The 20,361-nt window shown below is 41.7% G+C and overlaps 1 protein-coding gene across 4 annotated transcripts; it reads left to right on the top strand.

Moving 5' to 3' along the window:
• Positions 1-686: 686 nt before the first annotated feature.
• On the top strand, positions 687-20,279 carry LOC115208118 (zinc finger CCCH domain-containing protein 11A). 4 transcript variants are annotated; one of them, XM_029775924.1, is made up of 19 exons: positions 687-801; positions 1,517-1,563; positions 2,893-2,963; positions 5,022-5,148; positions 5,269-5,388; positions 5,803-5,926; positions 6,170-6,352; positions 6,753-6,842; positions 11,366-11,446; positions 11,548-11,655; positions 11,796-11,867; positions 12,259-12,354; positions 15,757-15,819; positions 15,999-16,517; positions 16,651-16,718; positions 16,829-17,414; positions 17,516-17,685; positions 18,189-18,373; positions 18,492-20,279. In XM_029775924.1, exons 4-19 carry the CDS (start codon positions 5,095-5,097, stop codon positions 18,718-18,720), a joined length of 2,748 nt encoding a protein of 915 aa, XP_029631784.1. In that variant the 5' UTR covers positions 687-801; positions 1,517-1,563; positions 2,893-2,963; positions 5,022-5,094; the 3' UTR covers positions 18,721-20,279. The 4 variants fall into 4 exon arrangements, with proteins under 4 accessions (XP_029631784.1, XP_029631783.1, XP_029631782.1 ...); XM_029775923.1 differs by having other exon boundaries at positions 2,407-2,963; XM_029775922.1 differs by having other exon boundaries at positions 1,517-2,963.
• The last annotated feature ends 82 nt before the right edge of the window (positions 20,280-20,361 follow it).

Below are 20,361 nucleotides of genomic sequence, written 5' to 3'. Positions count from 1 at the left end.
TTTTTGAGTCTAGCGTACAAGGCATATCGTACATCCCCATTGTATTCATACACTAAAAAGCATGTACACATGATGGGCATGATATTCTGCTTGTGATCAGATTGGAAATAAAATCAAATACATTTGGGGGGCATAAATTGTGACTTAATGCAGTAAGTGACAAGATACTGGTTTCCCTTTTGTCTGTGGTGACTATTGACCGTAGACAAAAAGTAAATAGAATGCACATGCATTTTCCAATAAGATCTCAGACTTTATGGAGAAAAAAGTTAGTTTATACATAAACATGATAACATATAATTGTTATTAAAATACACGTGTGATTGTTATGTCTGTAAAGGTCTAACAAGTTCACTTTGAATTGTTCAATTTGAATTGTTCAACTAGCATGTAGACTGACATAAATCGTGACGTAATATACATACAGTAAGTGACGTCGAAGATACTGATTTCCCTTTTGTCTGTGGTGACTAATGACCATAGACAAAAAGTAAATAGAATGTGCATGCATTCTCCAATAAGAGCTCAGACTTTATGGATAAAAAAATAAGTTTACACGTAAACATGATAACATATAATTGTATATTAAAATACACACGTGCGTTATAGTTATGTCTGTAAAGCTCCAAAAAGATCACTTTGAATTGTTCATCTCTGATCTAGCATTACATTTTCTATGTCTATTCTTTGTGTGAGTCGTCGCCATTTTGTTCCAGGCTCCAGTGCTGCGCAGCAAGGAACCCGGCGGACGTGTTGTTCTCTTGTAGTGGGACAAACATTTTAACCTTTTTTGTAAAACTGGTAACTAACTCGATTTATTAAATCATTGTTTTGTCTTGATGTCATTGCATTACTATTTAAGGGTAGATCGTTACTTGAAAGCGAGGTGTAAAAACGTCCGAGTTAGCTAGCAACAATGAGTTAGCTCGAGCCTCGTCTCTAACAACGAGGCCACGGAGTTTGGCTAGGCCAAGAAGTATAATGTTAGTTGCTAGCATCGAGGCCTTGTAACCAGATTCTATACATAGCTGGTAACTAGCTAACGTTTGTTAAATACAATTACCACCCAGTTCATTTTGCCAATGACATAACGGTGACTGAGTTTAACGTTAGCTAGCTAAGGACGGTTAGACATTTCATTTGCAATAACGTACCTAAAATAGCAAGTGACTGTTTCTATTGTTTAGCTAACTGTTACTGTAACTTGTTAACGTTAGCCAGGTAACTTGGCTTTGGAGTTTATTCAGCCTTTTTGATCAGGGAGTCTTATGTCAGGGAACCCTGAAAGTGAATAACAATATACATAATACACGTCAATATAAATACAAGCAGAACGATTTGTTTCTAGGCACCTTAGCTAACTAACGTTAGTTATTTTGTATTTGTATGTGGGGCAAGATAGTTACAAACGCGTGTATCGTAATTTGGAACGTTCTTTTTCTAAATCATTCATATTGTGACGTAAACATGAGTAACGTTAGTTATCTAAATGTTGCAATGCATTTTGTGTTTTCAGTAACTACCACGTATGAAGATGAAAATCGCATTCGCCCAGTAATTCTGGTAATTCGTCTTGCCAATATATTTAGTGTCTTATAATTTTACGTTTAAAGAACGTGTTATTTAGCTGTGTAACTACCTAATTACATTATTCGAAATGTCTGTCCTTGATTGTAATAGTGCGGTATGTTACTCATCGAAATTGGAAACCTACATCGAGGCCCTCCAAGTTAACAAGATGTGGGGGCCTCTGGACAGATGTGTCAAATGTTACAAACATACAGTTTAACATTTTATTATTCCAAATTAAATGCATAAAATTGAAGCAATGGGTTGATATCCAAACATATCAAGTAGTATGAGCTGATTGAGCTCCCAATAATGGATTACACAATTACCCAGTTGTGTTGTCTGTTATAGTCAAATTCAGTTTGACCCATGCTCTACAATGTTTCCCAACTCTTTTCCTCTAGTATCTCCAACAGTACATATTTCTGTTGTGGCCCTGGACAAGCACACCTGATATTATTTGTCAACTAATCATCCAGATATCATAAGGTGAATGCACCAATTTGTAAGTCGCTCTGGATAAGAGCGTCTGCTAAATGACTTAAATGTAAATGCTAAGTTGGAACAGATGTTTTTGTCAGGGGCTACAACAAAAATGTGTGCTGTTGTGGATACTCCAGGACCGGAGTTGGGAAACAATGCTTAATCATACGCTATTGTGGATGGTGTTGGCACATCCTTGTCATGTTCTACATTTTCTCTCTTGGTGTTAACTACACTTTGGTGAGAAACTGCAGTTCAGATACTGTGTTTGTGTGCAAGTCTCTCTCTGTCCTGTACTCTAACCAATTTCTATTCAGTTCTCCAGGGGAGTGTTTTTGTTTTATTTAAATCTAGGTTAAGAAGCAGCTTCTTGTCCGTTCCTGAAGATCTTTGGATGGGGGATAGAGTTCATTATAAAGAAAGTAGATTCCCAGAAGATTTTATGCGAAATTCCCACCACTTTTTTTCCACTCCAAACTTTTTTGCCTGAAGGAATCCCTAGAAGCCCCACCCTTACTTATATTTTTCTACAGCATCCTTTATGCCATCAAGTTTAAGAAGAAGTTGAAGATTTTTCTTCCCCCCTCTTTTCACCCCATATTTTTTCCTTTCAAAACCTCTCCTTTTTTTCCTCTGGCTGTCTTTTTGGATTCGCTTCTATCTCACATTATTCCCCCCCATTAACAAAAAATAATAAAAAAAAAAAAGGACGTTCTTGCACCATCCATCTGTAATGCTTAGCAGTCTGGCTGGAAGGAGTCATAAGGGAGGTCATAGGACGACGAGTGTCTCTGGACCTTCCCTTTTTCCTCTTATCTCACGGATCAAGTGTTCCTTCAGGACCTTTGTTGCCACGGAGACACCCTATCAGAAGTGTGTGAGGAAGGGAGGAATCTTCTTAGCCACTACAGGTGAGTTTAGCCCCACAACCCTTTCAAGCAGAGTTTAGTTTCTCTGCAACTTCTACTCTGGGTCATATTCCTGTCGTGGACATTTGAGTAAATGAGTGACACAAAATATGTTGAAAGCAGGTGCTTCTACACAGGTGTGGTTCCTGAATGAATTAAGCAATTGGCATCCCATCATGTTTAGGGCCGGTTGTCTTGTTATTTTGGCTACCGTGGCTAGAAGAATAGAGCTGTGACTTTGAAAGTGGGTCTCAAAGGAGCTTAGAGTTTAAAGGGTGTGTTTGTGTCAGTCACCAGATCTCACCCCAATTCTTTAAACTTTTTTTTTTAATATAAACTTTATTTAACCAGGTAGGCCAGTTGAGAACAAGTTCTCATTTACAACTGCGACCTGGCCAAGATAAAGCAAAGCAGTGCGACAAAAACAACACCCCAGAGTTAACATGGGATAAACAAACGTACAAACAAACGTACAGTCAATAATACAATGGGGAGGAACACAATAGAAAAATGTATATACAGTGTGTGCAAATGTAGTAAGATTAGGGAGGTAAGGCAATAAATAAGCCATAGTGGTGAAATAATTACAATTTAGCATTAACACTGGAGTGATAGATGTGCAGATGATGATGTGTAAGTAGAGATACTGGGGTGCAAAAATATATAACCATTTGGGGAATGATGTAGTTGGGTGGGCTATTTACAGATGGGCTGTGTACAGGTGCAGTGATCGATAAGCTGCTCTGACAGCTGATGCTTAAAGTTAGTGAGGGAGATATGTCTCCAGCTTCAGTGATTTTTGCAATTCGTTCCAGTCATTGGCAGCAGAGACCTAGGGAGTATTTGACAGTGATGGAGAGGGGTGGTTATTTGACCGCGGACCCATTACGGACGCAGGCAATGAGGCAGTGATCGCTGAGATCCTGGTTGAAGACAGCAGAGGTGTATTTAGAGGGCAGGTTGGTCAGGATGATATCTATGAGGGTGCCCATGTTTACGGTTTTGGGGTTGTACCTGGTAGGTTCCTTGATAATTTGTGTGAGATTGAAGGCATCTAGCTTAGATTGTAGGACGGCCGGGATGTTAAGTATATCCCAGTTTAGGTCACCTGACAGTACGAACTCTAACTTGGTGGACAATGTTGTAGTTGGGGATGTAGATTTCAGAATTTGATGGCCTTCCTAAGCCAGGATTCAGACACGGCTAGGACATCAGGGTTGGCGGAGTGTGCTAAAGCGGTGAATTAAACAAACTTAGGGAGGAGGCTTCTGATGTGCATGAAACCAAGGCTTTTACGGTTACAGAAGTCAACAAATGATAGTCCCTGGGGGAATAGGTGTGGTACTGGGGTCTGCAGGGCCTGAGTTATCCTACTCCTCCTCTAGTGATGTAGAGGTTAAGGGTACAGCTAAAGGCTGTAAGAAATCGTCTAGTGCATTGTGAACGGAGAGTAAAAGGAGCAGATTTCTGGGTTTAAGTGAACGCACAGTGGATTATGGTCATTGTAGTTAATTACCATGTTTTCTGAGCTAAACTATGTAGAATGTTGGCCTACTGGAAACTACAACTCCCTTCTACATCGCATAGTTCAGGCTTCATCTGATTTATCTTGACAAGATCTGCACATTGAGCTCACAGGAAGAAAAATACGTAACGAAGTGGAATTCAAATAATTGAACCGACGTCAGTCAATTCGTGCTTAAAAAAATGTAAAAAATAAATTTTTGGTTAATCGCTCAGCACTAACCACCATCAACAAAACACCAAATGATGGAATTTCTTGTGGAAGAGTGGTGTTTTATCCCTCCAGTAGAGTTCCCGACACTTAGAATCTATGCCAAGTCGCATTGAAGCTCTTCCGGCGGCTCGTCGTGGCCCAACACCCTATTAATTAAGACACACTTATGTTGGCGTTTCCTTTATTTAGTCAGTTACCTGTATGTCACCATAGTCCTCAAAGAAATTCAAATTCAACTCTGGAGTTCTGTTGCCACCACAGTGAAGCAATCAAATCCACTAATGGGAGAGAAATGACCATGGCTTCTGTTTCACTGTTGCCAGCCCAGGGAGAGTCCTGTTGGCCCTGAAGAGAACATCCCTGACCCGGACGTGAATCCAGTCAACCATCCTGAACATGACTAACCATGGAGATGACTGCTATTTCTTTTACTACTCCAACTGTGCTAAGGTAGGGGTCATAAAGATAAACTAGCACTGTAGCATTTTCTGTGTTGCTGTGTTTTGGTGGTGTAAATGCAGCTCTCAGATGTAAGTATTAACATGGTTGTGTTTTTGTCTCCTGGTGCAGGGTGACAGTTGCCCCTTCAGACACTGTGAAGCCGCAATGGGCAGTGAGGTCGTTTGCAGCCTGTGGCAGGAGAGCCGCTGTTTCCGACAGGTCTGCAAGTTCCGCCACATGGAGATCAAGGTAAGGATAGTGCTCTCTTTTTCAGTAGACCATCTTTGCTCATTATTGCCTCAATTTTGTCACAAACCAAAAAAGTATTTCAGGAATGTCCCCTTAAGGCTTTGCATACTCAAGGCTGTGTATGTCTCGAGTTGCCATTACGGAGGTGTAGAGAAATACGCTCTCTTAACCTGGGTCAGGGGTTGTGTGCCTCTGGACTTGTCGGGGGGGACATTTAAATCTTTTTTTTGGTCTCCTCGCAGTAATACCATATTCTCTAGTTTTTCACCTGGCCATTTTGAGGCAATCAGTCATAGCTTTTAAGGGATGAATTTCACTGTTTTTTAAAGTGAGCTTTCATAAAGACTCATATGTTGCAAGACATTATGCTACATTTTCTGACCTGCCCTCTCTATACCTCTTCCCCTCTTACAGAAAAACAGGAAGGAGATTGCTTGTTACTGGGAGAACCAGCCTGCTGGCTGCCAGAAGCCGCACTGTGCCTTTCACCACGAGAAGCCACGCATAATAGACGGCCAATACGTACCGCCCAACAAAAGTGAGTAGTCGCTCTGAAGAGGCCGATCCTGACCAAACCACCATTAGCTTAGAGATCTTTATCTCCTTAGCATCGCATGGCTCTAAAACACATTATTGACATGATTTTCATTTGACATGGTAGTGTATCAGCAGATACATGATGATTGAGATGAATAATGTATTTGGACTCACTTATGAACCTATTCTTCACCAGAACCAGAGTTTATCCATAGTTTCTGAGCTTGATTGTCTTGTCACTCAGGTTCGGCCCTGAAAGAAGAGGAGGAGCCTCATGAGGATTCTTTGCCTCCTGTCCCCATCCCCAGCCCAGCCAATCCCCAGCTCCGTGGGGTCATTAAGGCAGAGACTCAGGAGAACGTTCCCAGCCCCACTCACCCGCCTGTGGTTATTAACCCGGCAGATGACGAAGATGAGGATGAAGATGGTGAGAACACGTCATATCAAGTTTATTTAAAGTGCAATTTACAAAGGTCACAACATACTTTTCATCACTAGAAAGGAAGAGCAAACAATGTAGAAAGAAACAATAAAAACAATATAAAATTTGAACCGCATGTAGTCCGTAGGGCAAGAAGGAGCTCAGCAATGGAAAGATACACAGTGGAAAGATAGACAGCGCAGAAACAGAAAGGAGCTCTTAAAGGGGCAGTAGTGCAGAGACAGTGGAGCAGACCTTTAAGGTGATTAAAGTGCTAGGTGAAAATGATATTCAATGGTGGAAATGGTATTGATATTTTTGGGGTACAGTATAATAGTTTTTTCCCAGAACAATGAGAAATACCATTTGACAAAGGGGGTTTGTGTGTGTGTGTGCGCGCGTGCAGATCAGTTGTCAGAGGGGGAGGACAGCAGGTCTGGCTCAGACGGATCCAGAGTGGTCTCTCCCAGGAAGATGGCCGTGGGCTCCACCTCAGGTAAGAGGAGGACAAAGAAACAGAACACATAGAATAGATAAACATCTTAAACAATGCCTGTTTAACACAGATTTTGTTTGAAACGCTACAAGGGTAGGCTCAAACTTCAGTTGACGGCTTCGCTTTTCAGTGCCTCATTTCAGTGCCTCATTGTCAAAACGATAAACGTTCACAAAAAACATAACAATTATTTTAAGAATTATAGATACAGAACTCCTTTATGCACTCGCTATGTCCGATTTTAAAATAGCTTTTCGGTGAAAGCACATTGTGCAATATTCTGAGTAGATAGCCCGGCCATCACAGGCTAGCTATTTTGACACCCACCAAGTGTGGTACTCACCAAACTCCGATTTACTATAAGAAAAATTGGATTACCTTTGCTGTTCTTCGTCAGAATGCACTCCCAGGACTTCTACTTCAATAACAAATGTTGGTTTGGTTCAAAATAATCCATAGTTATATCCAAATAGCGGCGTTTTGTTCGTGCGTTCAAGACACTATCCGATGGGTAAAGAAGGGCCCAACGCGTTTTGTGACAAAAAATTCAAAATATTCCATTACCGTACTTCGAAGCATGTCAACCGCTGTTTAAAATATGGGAGCGTTAGAAAATGTCACGTCATGCCAGAGATCCCCTGTTTTGGTTAGAGATGATCAAGAAGGCCATGAAATGGTCAGAGAGCGCTTCCTGTTTGGAATCTTCTCAGGTTTTGGCCTGCCAAATGAGTTCTGTTATACTCACAGACACCATTCAAACAGTTTTAGAAACTTTAGGGTGTTTTCTATCCAAATCAAACAATTATATGCATATTCTAGTTACTGGGCAGGAGTAGTAACCAGATTAAATCGGGTACGTTTTTTATCCGGGCGTGCAAATACTGCCCCCTAGCCCCAACAGGTTAAGGAGCAATAGAGAACAATAGGAAAGGCCCACCCCACCACTTGTTCTATGTCATGACATACAGTGCCTTCAAAGTATTCATACCCCTTGACTTATTCCACATTTTGTTACAGCCTGAATTCAAAATCGATTAAATCGATTTTTTTTCTCACCCATCGACACACAATACGCCATAATGACAAAGTGAAGCCATATTTTTATAAATGTTTACAAATGTATTGAAAGTAAAATACAGATCTCATTTACATAAGTATTCACACCCCTGAGTCAATACTTTGTAGAAGCACCTCTTTGGCAGCGATGAGTTTAGTTTTTCTGGGCAAGTCTCTAAGAGATTTCCACACCTGGATTGTGCAATATTTGCCCATTTTATTATTTTCAAAATTCTTCAAGCTCTGTCAAATTGATTATTGCTAGATAACAAGTTTCAGGTCTTGCCATAGATTTTCAAGTAGATTTAAGACAAAACTAACTTGGCCAGTCAGGAACATTCACTGTCTTAGTAAGCAACTACAGTGTAGATTTGGCTTTGTGTTTTAAGTTATTGTCCTGGTGAAAGGTGAATTCATCTCCCAGTTTCTGATGGAAAGCAGACTGGACCAGGTTTTCCTCTAGGATTATGCCTGTGCTTAGCTCCATTCCATTTATTTTTTATCCTGAAAAACTCCTTAGTCCTTAACGATTACAAGCATACACATAAAAAGATGCCGCCAACACTATGCTTGAAAATATGGAGAGTGGTACTGAGTAATGTATTGGATTTCCCCCAAACATAACATGTTGTATTCAGGACAACAAGTGAATTGCTTTACCACTTTTTTTGCAGTATTATGTTAGTACCTTGTAAACAAGATGCATGTTTTGAATCGTTTTTTTGTTGTCTATACAGGCTTCCTTTTCACTCTGTCAATTAGGCTACAATTGTGGAGTAACTTCAATGTTGTTGATCCATCCTCAGTTTTCCCCTATCACAGTAAACTAACTGTTTTAGTCACCATTGGCCTCATGGTGAAATCCCTGAGCGGTTTCCTTCCTCTCCAACAACTGTTTGCAAGGCATTGGAAAACCTCCCTGGTGTTTGGTTGAATCTGTGTTTGAAAGTCACTGCTCGACTGAGGGACCTTACAGATAATTCTATATGTGGGGTACAGAGATGAGGTAGTCATTCAAAAACCATGTGAAACCCTATTATTGCACACAGTCCATGCAACTTCATATGTAACTTGTTAAGCACATTTTTACTCCTGAACTTATTTAGGCTTCCCATAACAAAGGGGTTGTATATTTAATGACTCAAGACCAATCAGCTTTTCATTTAATAGTGTAATTATTTTAATGAAAAACATAATTCCACTTTGACATTATTGGGTGTTACGTAAGAAGTTGCACTCACTGTCAATAATAGGGTTTAATAACGTGGTTTTAGAATGACCACATCTCTGTATTGGTCTTACAAATGAATTTCCAGGCAGACTACTTAGTTTTATTTTCTCCCGTGTTTCACTCTCTGGTTGCCAGGCGAGCTCGCTCATTCCACTCACTCAGGCAGGCAGGTACAGAACTGATTGATTTGGCACCGCCAAACGTCACACCGATAGCTAAAATGCTGGGCAAATGTAGATGTATGTAGATTCAAGTCTGCCTTTTGTGCCTATGGAACATTTCTGGGATATTTTATTTCAGCTCATAAAACACGGGACCAACACTTTACATGTTGCGTTTTATATATTTTTTCAGTCGGCCCTGAAGAGCCACATGAACTCACTTGGTTCGCACAAGGTGCTTGAGGTGCTTAAATTACTTGAATTTGGCGTCCTGAAATTCAAGTACTGGAATACCTTAAAAATCACATTTTCTCAAGTTACTTTAATTAAAATGAGAGAACAGAATATTGTTTATGAAAAATATTGGTCTTGCAAAATAATTTCCAGGCAGACTGCAGATGTTTTTTTTTACCCTTACGTGTTTTGCGCTCTGGTTGCCAGGCGAAGTCGCTCATTCCACCAACAATGCTAATCAGCCAGCCAGGTGCAGAACTGATTAAGTGCTGCCAAACGCCACATCGATAGCTAAAATGCCGGGCAAATGTAGATTCAGTTGTAGAATGAGTATACAACTGGTAAATAGTCGCATATATTTAAGTCTGATTTCAATGTAGTTCTGATTTCAATGTAGTTTAGCTCTGGCTATTAGCTAGGTAGCTAGCTTGCTAGAAGGATGAAGTTAGAAGCTAACGTTGAATGGAGCCTGACCTCGGCAGCAGCATTTGACTGAAATTAAGCTAGCTATAATCAAAAGATGGGTTACTATGAGTTCTTATAACAAAATACAATTTTTTTTATAGAGAGTAGTTAGAGACAGTGGTGAGTGAGGCTGCAATGAATTAGGCAAAGGAGATGCACATAGAGAGGAAGCATTGAAGCAAGCAGGGAAAGAGGTTAGTAGTACAGGGGATCCCAAATATGTGGTCCAGGACCCATGTGGGGTCCCCTAAGATTTAAATAGGGTCCCCTGATAAGATTAAAGATTCTATCAAACACATGGATAACTTGTTTTTCTTCAAATGGGTATAGAATACATTTTAGTCAACTAAGGGTATTTTACACTGTCAGAATTCACATTCATGTCATGTGTGGGGAAAGCCTGTGGGACCTAAAATGTTGTGAAATAAATAACATTTTAAATATAAAGACAATTTAATATTATGTACACTGAACAAAAATAGAAACGAAACATGCAATAATATCAAAGATTTTACAGAGTTACAGTTCATATAAGGAAATCAGTCAACATCATCAGTACTGACTTACCACTTACGCTATGTAGTGAAACACGTATTATTGAGTAGAAGGTGTCAGTTATTTTTTTGAGGTTGTGGAGATTTTCTGTTGTCTGAAGGTGACTAGAAACAATTGCATAGAGGATTTATTACATTGATGCTTGAATTATTAGTGCTTCGAAAAGCCCACTCGCCCTTCTCCCAACCTGCGGCACCAAAGCTGCCAGTCGGAAGCAAGATGCTATTAAGTAGTATTTTCCCAAATGCCCAATTAAAAAGTCGTCATTAAGCTGGAATTGTCTAGTAATGCAAATAGGAATTGTGTGTTCACCAGTAGACATGTCCCAATTCTCTTCTCATCACTACTCAAATTACAAAATCACCAGTACTAACACTCATGTATTAAATACGTAGTGAAACAATGTATTATTGAGTAGAACTTGCAAGGTAGTGATGAATACGAAGTTCGTTTTTTCATGAGGTTGTAGCTATATACTGCCGTCTGGTGGCGACTAGAAACAATTGCATAATATGAACTATTACAAAGTTCTCATTTACAAATGCGACCTGGCCAAATTGGTCTTTGAAAATAAATATTAGTGATTTAAAAAGTACTTAAGTCCTTGAATTTGACTTGCCACTGTCTGTACGAACTCTGAATGAATCTATTTTAAATTCAGGATGTAAGACAACAAAATGTGGGAAAAGTCAAGAGGTGTGAATACTTTCTGAAGGCACTGTACCTTGACCACCTATTGAGGAGTTCAATGAGTGACCCCATTTTCTTTGAGTGGCCCCTATGACTCTCTGTGATTGGCTAACAGTGTTTTTTTGGCACAGATGATTCGCTGGACTTTGGTGTCAGAACCTTGGAGGAGATCAGACTGAGAAAAGCGCTGAAAGCCAGTATGAGGAGAGCTGGTGAGTTCATCCTTCCTCTTACCTCCCAAATACATTTACTATTGCCTTTTGTGTTATTATGCTGTAAATGATGTGTGAGTTTATCAACTGTACTTTGTCAGGTTATCCAGTTCCTGGCCAGGGCTCAGATCAGCGGAACAATGGTGCCAGCGGAGAGAAGGAGAACATGAGATCCTTCATCCGTCCATCTCTCTTTACAGCCAAGGATGGTAAGAATCATTGAACACTGAGCCTTGTGTATAGATTAACACAAGATCCCAGATTGAATATTGTTTAAGTGAATCGCACGAGTACATATGAACACACACTTGCTACATGTCATTTGTAACATATGCTTGCGCCCCCTCAGACACTGTGGTCTTTGGTGAAGAGACCGTGAGACGCAATGTTGCGGACAGGCTTGGGAAGAGAATAGTCAAAGGTAAATGTTTTCTATTATCTTGTTTATCTATAAAATGTAAGGAAGTCACTGCCAGTCAATGGTAGCCTCGAGGTTAGTGTCGGGCCAGTAACCAAAATGTTGCTGGTTCGAATACCGGAGCCGACAAGGTAAAAAAATCTGTCGCTGTGCCCCTGAGCAAGGCGCTTAACCTCAATTGATCCTGGCTGTGACCCCAGTTGGGATATGCAAAAAAAACCATTTCCATTACATATTTGTCAAGTCTAAGTGGAAAAATTAGGCACCCCCAAATAATAATAATTATTGTTGTTAGAGGTAAATGTACAGTGTTAAATGAACTACAAAATTACACTCGTTATTGGTGGTACCATTGGTCACCAACACTAAGCTTCCATGACCTCTGACCTTTTAGAAGTTCCTGCCGGGGGTGACCTGCCAATGAAACGCTGTCTGGCCGAGCGCCTCGGGAGGAAAATGGACGAGGGTGAAACGGACCTGCCTCAGAAAGGTATGCGAAGGGAAATGATAACCAAATATCCCCAATGGATTGATTTACCTCAGACTATCAGGAATACTAGTTCTTAATTTAGAAAATGTAATTGAAATGGCATGTTAGCCTTTGTTCTTTATGTTTGCTGCAGAAAACATTTAGACATTTTTGGCAATGGAAAACCAAAATGAGCGTTTATTGGACAGGTATTAATGGTCCCTCCCGGTTTGTCTTCTGTGCCTGATGAAAATGACCCTGGTTGTACTTATTGAGTTACATTAAGATGGAACTGGGTTGAACCAGGCTATGGCTCGTCACATGACCAAGCGAAACCAGTGAGGGAGGCACACTGCCTGCTTGACTGGAATGGTAATCTGTGACACTGTCAACAATGCAGCGTTGTGTATTGTTCAGAAACAACTCTTTCTTATAAAATATGTTAGAATTTTCCAACTATACTGAACAAAAATATAAACGCAACAATTTCTAAGATTTTACTGAGTTACAGTTCATAGAAGGAAATCCGTCAATTGAAATAAATAAATTAGGCCTAATTTATTGATTTCACATGACTGCAATGGAAGCAGCCATGGGTGGGCCTGGGAGGGCACAAAGACAGAAATACTCAACATTTTAGAGAAATAAGATTTTTTTGCATATGGAACATTTCTGGGATCATTTATTTCAGCTTATGAAACATGGGACCAACACTTTACATGTTGCGTTTATTTTTGTTCAGTGTAGTTTTCATATGGAAGGCAGATAGTGTTTTAAAGTTGAAGTCTGAACAGGTCAGACTAAACCTACCTAACACAGTGATCAGGCTGGTTCCACTGGGCTAGGTTATGCCCTGGACCAGAGTATGTGAGCGGAGCTGGAGCAGAGCGTGCCCAATTTGACTGGAGCGTTCCAGTAGTGCTCACTTCACGAGCTTAGGGCATGCCCGCCCCAGTATGCATTTGTAGGCTACTTGTGTGCTGCAGTTTGCTAAATATTTTCATAAAAGAAGTGATTAAACAGGTACAAAATCAAGACGAGGAGGACCAAAAGCAAGAGAGGGAGTGTGGTGATGTAGTGTCCACAACTAAAGAATCATTGTGCAATCTGAAAAGACCTAAATCCCAAAAGCTGACAAGGTACAAATCTGTCGTTCTTCCACTGAACAAGGCAGTTAACCCACTGTTCCGAGGCCATCATTGAAAATAAGAATTTGTTCTTAACTGACTTGCCTAGTTAAATAAAGGTTTTGAAAAAAGCATGATCGTGCACATGCTAACAGAAAGGAACGAGGTGTTTTGCTAGCTGTGTCATTGTAGAAAAGTATTTATAAATAAAAAATCTGTTCTCTTTAAGTTGCCTTTCATTTTCGTTCTATTATCTATACAAAAGGCTATTCTGGATTTTGGTCCATTAGGCCTGATATATCACCTCTTTTCAAGGAGCTTTCTGTTGATAGGGTTAATTTGCCTAAAAACCTTTAGGCCTACTGATAGAACATTTTAAAAACTCTGCATCCCTGCCCACCCTGGCAAGAGTGGCCAGAAGGGTTTTTAGCATCCCCAGTGGCTCTGCAAGTGCTGAGATGGTATTCTCAACTGCTGGCCTGCTCTCCCATGAGCCGGAAACCACAGACTGGCTAAACGTGTTTCTAAAAGTGAATTCAAAGGCACTGTAGACTGAGCCTAAAGGTATTTTTTGTTTATTTAATTCTAAGTAAATCACAGCCTATGCATTTTATTCACTATAATGATTTAATACAAGAAAATATTGTATTAGCCATAGCTGCATGCAATATATTTTTGTGCCCTAAACATGGGTTGCACCTCGGAGGCTGACTGTTTAGTATAAATTACACTAATTTAAAGTGGCATAGAAATATGATAACATTGCTAGAGTGGACAAATAGTTAGTAGGCAACAACTTTGCCATTTGTCAAATTTACTTGAGAGAAATGGCAATGTTGCCATTACTATTACTAACAGTTTGTCAAAAAATAGTTAGCCATGCTTGATGTTAGCTAGCTGAAATACTGTGGTCCCCTCAATCTTAGTTAGCTGGCTGAACTTATAGTGCATCTAAAGTCAATCTGGCAACATCACAATCATGACAAAGGTTTTGCTACTAGCTTTTCGTCAGCATGCTAGGCTTGATAATGTTATAGCAGCCCATTGGATTCCATTAAAATGTGACGTCTAGCATTGAGGTGAGTAGCTACCAGAACTGTTGTTGAATCCAATGGGCTGTTATAGCATTAGCTAGCCTAGCATGCTGACAAAAACTAGCAGTCTTTCAAGCTTCTTGATTTGTCAGTTCAGGTAATGGGATAATTAGGAGTATGCTGCCATCTCCCATACCTGAATTGAGGTACGTTTTCCAAGTCATGTCTCACGCCAGCTCCGCACTGTTCTGGTTGTGGCATAGCTACGTTCTGACTAGAGAGAATGTAATGAACGTCTAGTCTGTTTCTGGCTTGGTGGCTAGCTAGGTAACGTCAGCTATTCTAGCGATGATAATGATTGTCAGAATATACATAACCAGCAGTATGGTCTAGCTAACATACTCACCATCATTGGGGACCAACAAGCTTCAACCACTTATTCCGCATGGTATGGTACTGGGGTCCTTCAGCAGGGCATGCAAACTGGAGAGCCATAGTCAATCTGTATAGGGCTATTCATTCTCAAACGGCAGTGATCCTTTTAACGTGCTAGGGGCAATGAAACAACAGAGTCCCATTCAATGAAGGGAAGCGAAGGTAGGTGAAGGGGCAATTTGTATGTGGAGCTTGGCAAAGGGAGGCATGAATTATTGACACAATTGTAATTCAAACCCAACCTTAACTTTGTTTTAGGCGAGACTGACAAATCATCCCATTTACACTTTGTAGTCAATTTTGAGACAAGATTAAATGTTTGACTCGTATCGATGCCATTTTCAAAGGGATTCGTTGTTTTTTTAGGGGCACTGGCTCTTTAACCTAGGTCACTTTTAGAACGAGGCACCTGGGGTGTATTCATTATGGCAAATCTGTTGCAAAGTGTTTCTTAAATGGAAGTAAACAAAATAGGGAGGGACCTACCTGAACTTGTTTTACTGTTTGGACTAATGATTACACCCCTTGCTCACACCTGGGAGGCAGCCTGCTTCCAAATCAAATGCAATCAACACTAACCAGGTTCACATGGGGCATGCCCAGGGCATTAATTGAATCCCATCATTGGTTCAAGTCCCTGATTAGTGGTTAAGCAGAATCAGGTGTCTGTTCTGGAACAAAGGAATCCACGTTAGATTCCCTCTAGGACCATCTGTCACAGGAGATGCATAATTGTTCTATTGTTTGATACTAAGTAAAAGCATTGTTTAAAGTAATTGTCATTGATCATTTGGATTCATTTCATGTTTTTTTTTTTCAACCCTTAGCTCTGAAACCTGTCAGGGATAGATTGGGATTACCTGTTGAACCCACTACTGCCTCTGAATCAGGTAAAATCATTAACTCGCCTCCTCTCACAATTAACAAATATGTCTTGCAAAAAGAGCTTTGGGTGACTCATACAATCTTAATTAGAAACGGTTATCTTAACAGTATACAAAAAAAATAATTGTATATGTTGAATGAAATGTATTATTGTTTGTATTTGAATCTCTAACCTCTCCCTCAGCTGAGAGCAACAGTGAGAATACAGCACCTGAAATAATCCGCATCAAAACCCTGGAGGAAATCAGGCAGGAGAAGTTGGCCAAGTCCCAAGGACAAGCTCCGGGGGACCACCCTCTCTCTTCAACCCCTGATAGTACCAGCAAGGCCCCAAAGAGAGGCACCACTGGCAAACCTGCAGCCAGCCTCCACGTGAAGACCTTCTCGGAGATCCTCCACGCCAAGAGAAAGCTGGAGGAGGACCAGCAGCAAGGCCCCAGCCTCAGAAAGGCCAAGCAGGAGGCTATGGATGCATCTCCAGGGAACGCCCAGGGACCCACTGAGCCAGCCATGCCCAGCCGGGGCGCACCTCCTCGAGGTGGAGTTAAGGTAAAGACCCTGGAGGAGATCCGCAGGGAGAAGGCAGCCAAGATGCAGGCCCGGGGACAGGAGGCGTCCAACGGAAAAAGCCCAGGCTCAGCCTCTGGAGAGGGAGGCACCAAGAAGCCCCTGGGACTGCGCATCAACAAAGCAGCTTCTTCTGGTAAGGAGTTTGTTATTGATTTGATATAAACTTTTTTAGAATTGCTCATAGTAATTTACATTGTATGGTGGCTTGACCCAACTAGCTGCAGTGTTTTGTATAATTCCAAGACATTCTTTTGTTGTCCTGACAGCTGCCAGCACTACCACTCAGAAGACATCTGAGGTGACCGAGAAGATGGAGTCTTCTGTTGCTACTGAGGTAAGAATTGTGTCCTGTGTCCTTCTGTGAATACTGTACATCCAAATATGTAGTTATACTCTGAATCAGCTTTGTTAGTCACTGAATGTCACTATTCCTCTGGTCCTTAGGCGAGCCCTGCTAACGGTAGGAGCGATGCTGTGTCCGGTGACAGTGTGAAGGTGAAGACCTTTGAGGAGATCATGCGTGAGAAGAGGCTCCGCAGGCAACAGCTGCAGGAAGAGCAGGCCTCGTCCACCAGCCAACCAGAGGGCTCTGCCGAGGCAGACTCTTTCCCAAAACAGGCCACAGGCCCCACCCTCCAGCGGGAGAAGAGGGTGCGTGTGAGCCCCCCTGCCACCTCCTCTCCCCCCTCAATCACCCTGGAGGCACCTGCCCAGGCACCCAAAGCCCCCCTTCGCCAGCGCATCACCCTCAAACCCAAGGCTGCCTCTCCTTTGCACTGCGCCACCTCCCCCCAGCAGGGGTCTCCACTGAGGCAGGCAGAGGCAGACTCCCCTTCACTCAGCCCCGGGAGTTCCAGCGCTGCCCCAGGCAAGAGGAAGAGAGGCTCCCCAGGAGGTTCCAGTCCCCCAAAACAGGCTGCCTTAGCAGCAGCAGCGGCCTCCCCTGGGCCCTCTGTGAAAGGTTCTCCGGTTGAGAAGGCTCTGGATGGAGCCCAGAAGAAGTCCCCTGGGCAAGCTACTGAAGCTAAAGGTATATGCCTCTAGAGAGAAATCCTCTCTACACTTCTCTAGAAAGCCTATGCAAAGATCAACTCCAAAGTATGTCTGACATCCTGTGTGCTGTTGTTGCAGTGAGGCCCAAGCTGAACGTGAGGCCTTCTGTGATGAAGCTGGCTGCCCAGCTGAAACCAGGCCAGAAGAGAACATCAGCTAGATCTGCTGTTGCTGCAGTCAAACCCCTCAATAGCACCTATGCAGTGCAGGAGGAGCCACTGCAGGAGCTGCCCTGCAAACGGAGAGAGGTATGTCTCAAAGCTCGCTCTCTCAGGCTGGTCACTAGAAACACACGTCGATTTTGGATGTTTGAAAAGGTCCTGAGAACGTCAATATATGCAGTCGTCGGCGCTCACAACAAAATACATATATATTTATACACACACACTGGGCTATAACTCACAATGTTCAGAACCAGAGTGCTCTGCTCAGACCACTGCACCTCAAAATTGTCCAGCAAGCAGGGAGAGTACTTGATTAGTTTAGTTTTATTCTTTCCCCAAACCATAGCCTCAACCTTAACCACTCTGAATAAATGCCTAAACTCCTTTGCTTCTGTTTTAAGCCTGTAACCATACATAATTAACCCTGTAACCACGTTGAATTAATTGGTAAAAAATAGCCGATTGTCCAATTTCGTCAAGTTCCGAAGTGAAACAGAGTAAGTTGCTCTCTCAGCATAGTAGGGGTTCCTTTTGTGATTTTATGGAGATGTACTTTGTACAACCACTTAACTTTGTGTTCTCTCCAGGTGTCCTCTACTTCCTCCAGTGTGAAGGTGCAGATGAGCCCTGTGGTCTCCAGGAGACCCCCCACCATCCCAGGCCCTGGCCTCAGCTCCAGCCCCCTGAGAGAGGAGTTCCAGGCGGTCCCTGTCAACCAACACAGCCCAGCCATCACCACAGCAGCCCCAGAGACCTGCATAGTCCCACAGAGGTAACTTTGGCAAACTGCTCTGCGGTTACAACTCACCTGTATACTGTCATATGGTTAAACCTAGCATTAAGCCAAACATCAATGGCTAAATGAGCTTTGACTCTGTTCCCCTCTCCAGCTCTGTGGTGAATACACCCATCCAGCCCAAGCCCCGGCGGCCCAGCGTTGCGATGTCTCGCTCGGCCGCAACAGCCCCTTCCGCTAGCTCCTCAACCTCCGCCATGGACGAATTCGACGAGTTGATGAACGAGTTCACAGATGACCGTCTGGACGATGACTTGGAGCTGGATCCAGGCAAGGGAGAGGATGACTACCTGCTGGAGCTGTCTGAGATGATCGACAGCTAGACTGGCCTACCTGATACCCCGTACATGACCCTTGACCAACGCCTATGTTAATGTCACCTGATACCCTGTTCACGACCCCCTGACTGACCGTTGATCTACAGTAACTCCTACATTCATCAACACCAATATTTCAAATGATCACCAGAACTAAACACCAGTTGAACGTCAACCTACTACCAGCGCAACTGGCTGGGTATCACCTATCACTGCCATAGAGGGTTGATTTGACAGATGTCTTCATTGATTTGGGGAGGATATATGTATTTCTTACTGATTCCCAACCACCACTGTCTATCAGCCCATGTCATCGGAGTAGACTAAGGTTTCTACAATATGTCAGAGGGGACTGGTGGGCTTATTTTATTTTTCTTCAATTAAAACACATTGTGTTTTAGATGGTATTGTTTTTACGCTTTACTTTTTAATTCATGGTTACCTTTTTTTGTCCTGGAAAAACAATCTTTAATTTCTGCACCTTTATTATTATTTGATTACAGTGCTAGTGAAATACTCATGTAATGATTTTATCTTTGTTCATTTTCCTTTTATGCTCTTTGTCCCGAAAGAGAACATGAAAAAGGAACCATTTGGTTGGAGAATTACATTAAAAAAAAAATCTAACATCCTCAGGTAATTCCCCATCTTGCATTGTAAGGACAAAAGCATGTTTTTCCTGTCGCCTATGGATGTTAAATCATTGTTGCAGAAAGAGTGAATTTGTGTACTGTGTATGCCTAGACTGCTTTAAATGGAGTAACAGTAACTACACATTCTACTGCACTTAAAATAGTTAACCTGCTTTGCTTCCTGTATCTGTCATGTCCCACATCTACTGACTCAAACTCATGTACAAAGTTTTTGTTCTCCTAGTTTTGGACTGATCACGGTAAATGTGGAACTGTTGGAACGGATTAAGTTGGATTTGAGGTTAATTGAATAAGCATGGAACGATGGTTTGAAGTATGAAAATGGTGTACCCTTTTTGGCTGTGAAAGTTAGCTTCTGTAAGACAAAACAGAAAAGCTAACTCACTGAAATAAGTCCATTTTTTAAAAATACACCCACCATGTTCCTCTGTTTCTGCTCCCAGTGTATTTTTGGTCCAAAAAGTGTTCGGACCACATTTTAACCTATCCAATTTATCTGACCATGACCCACTCAAAACAGTTGAATATGAAACATTACTCCTTTCACTGTTCAACATCCAGCCTGTTTGCTATTGAACTTTTGTTACAAATTGTTTTTTTGCTCTTAAAATGTGAAAAAGCAGCTTCTCAGGGAGTACTTATTTGCTGTCTGAGTTTGAACCTATTTGTACTGTTCATACACAATGTTACAATTCAACAGACGATTTCCATTTTCTCTGCTAGCATGTCACATTTCGTTGTCTGAGTACCTCCTGTTCCATGTTGACTGTGATCAGATTATATATGCTGATCAGTTTTACTATCTGGAGCAAGGAGCCTGTTGTGTATCTGTACCTGCTTGGGCCTGTCCTGATATTCATGATCTAAATCTCTAAAGGGTGTTGAAACTAAATAAAAATGCTTTTATGAAAATTTGCTTTCATCCAGGCTCTTTATTCCAGATGTCCCACAAAGAGAAGACATTCAAAGATGATCTTATTGAGAAAGTGTTTCG

This window comes from Salmo trutta, chromosome 14, assembly GCF_901001165.1.
Source record: "Salmo trutta chromosome 14, fSalTru1.1, whole genome shotgun sequence".
NCBI classification, from domain to species: domain Eukaryota; kingdom Metazoa; phylum Chordata; class Actinopteri; order Salmoniformes; family Salmonidae; genus Salmo; species Salmo trutta.
Note: the sequence above shows the minus strand (reverse complement) of the source record. Positions and strands in the feature narration are given on the sequence as shown.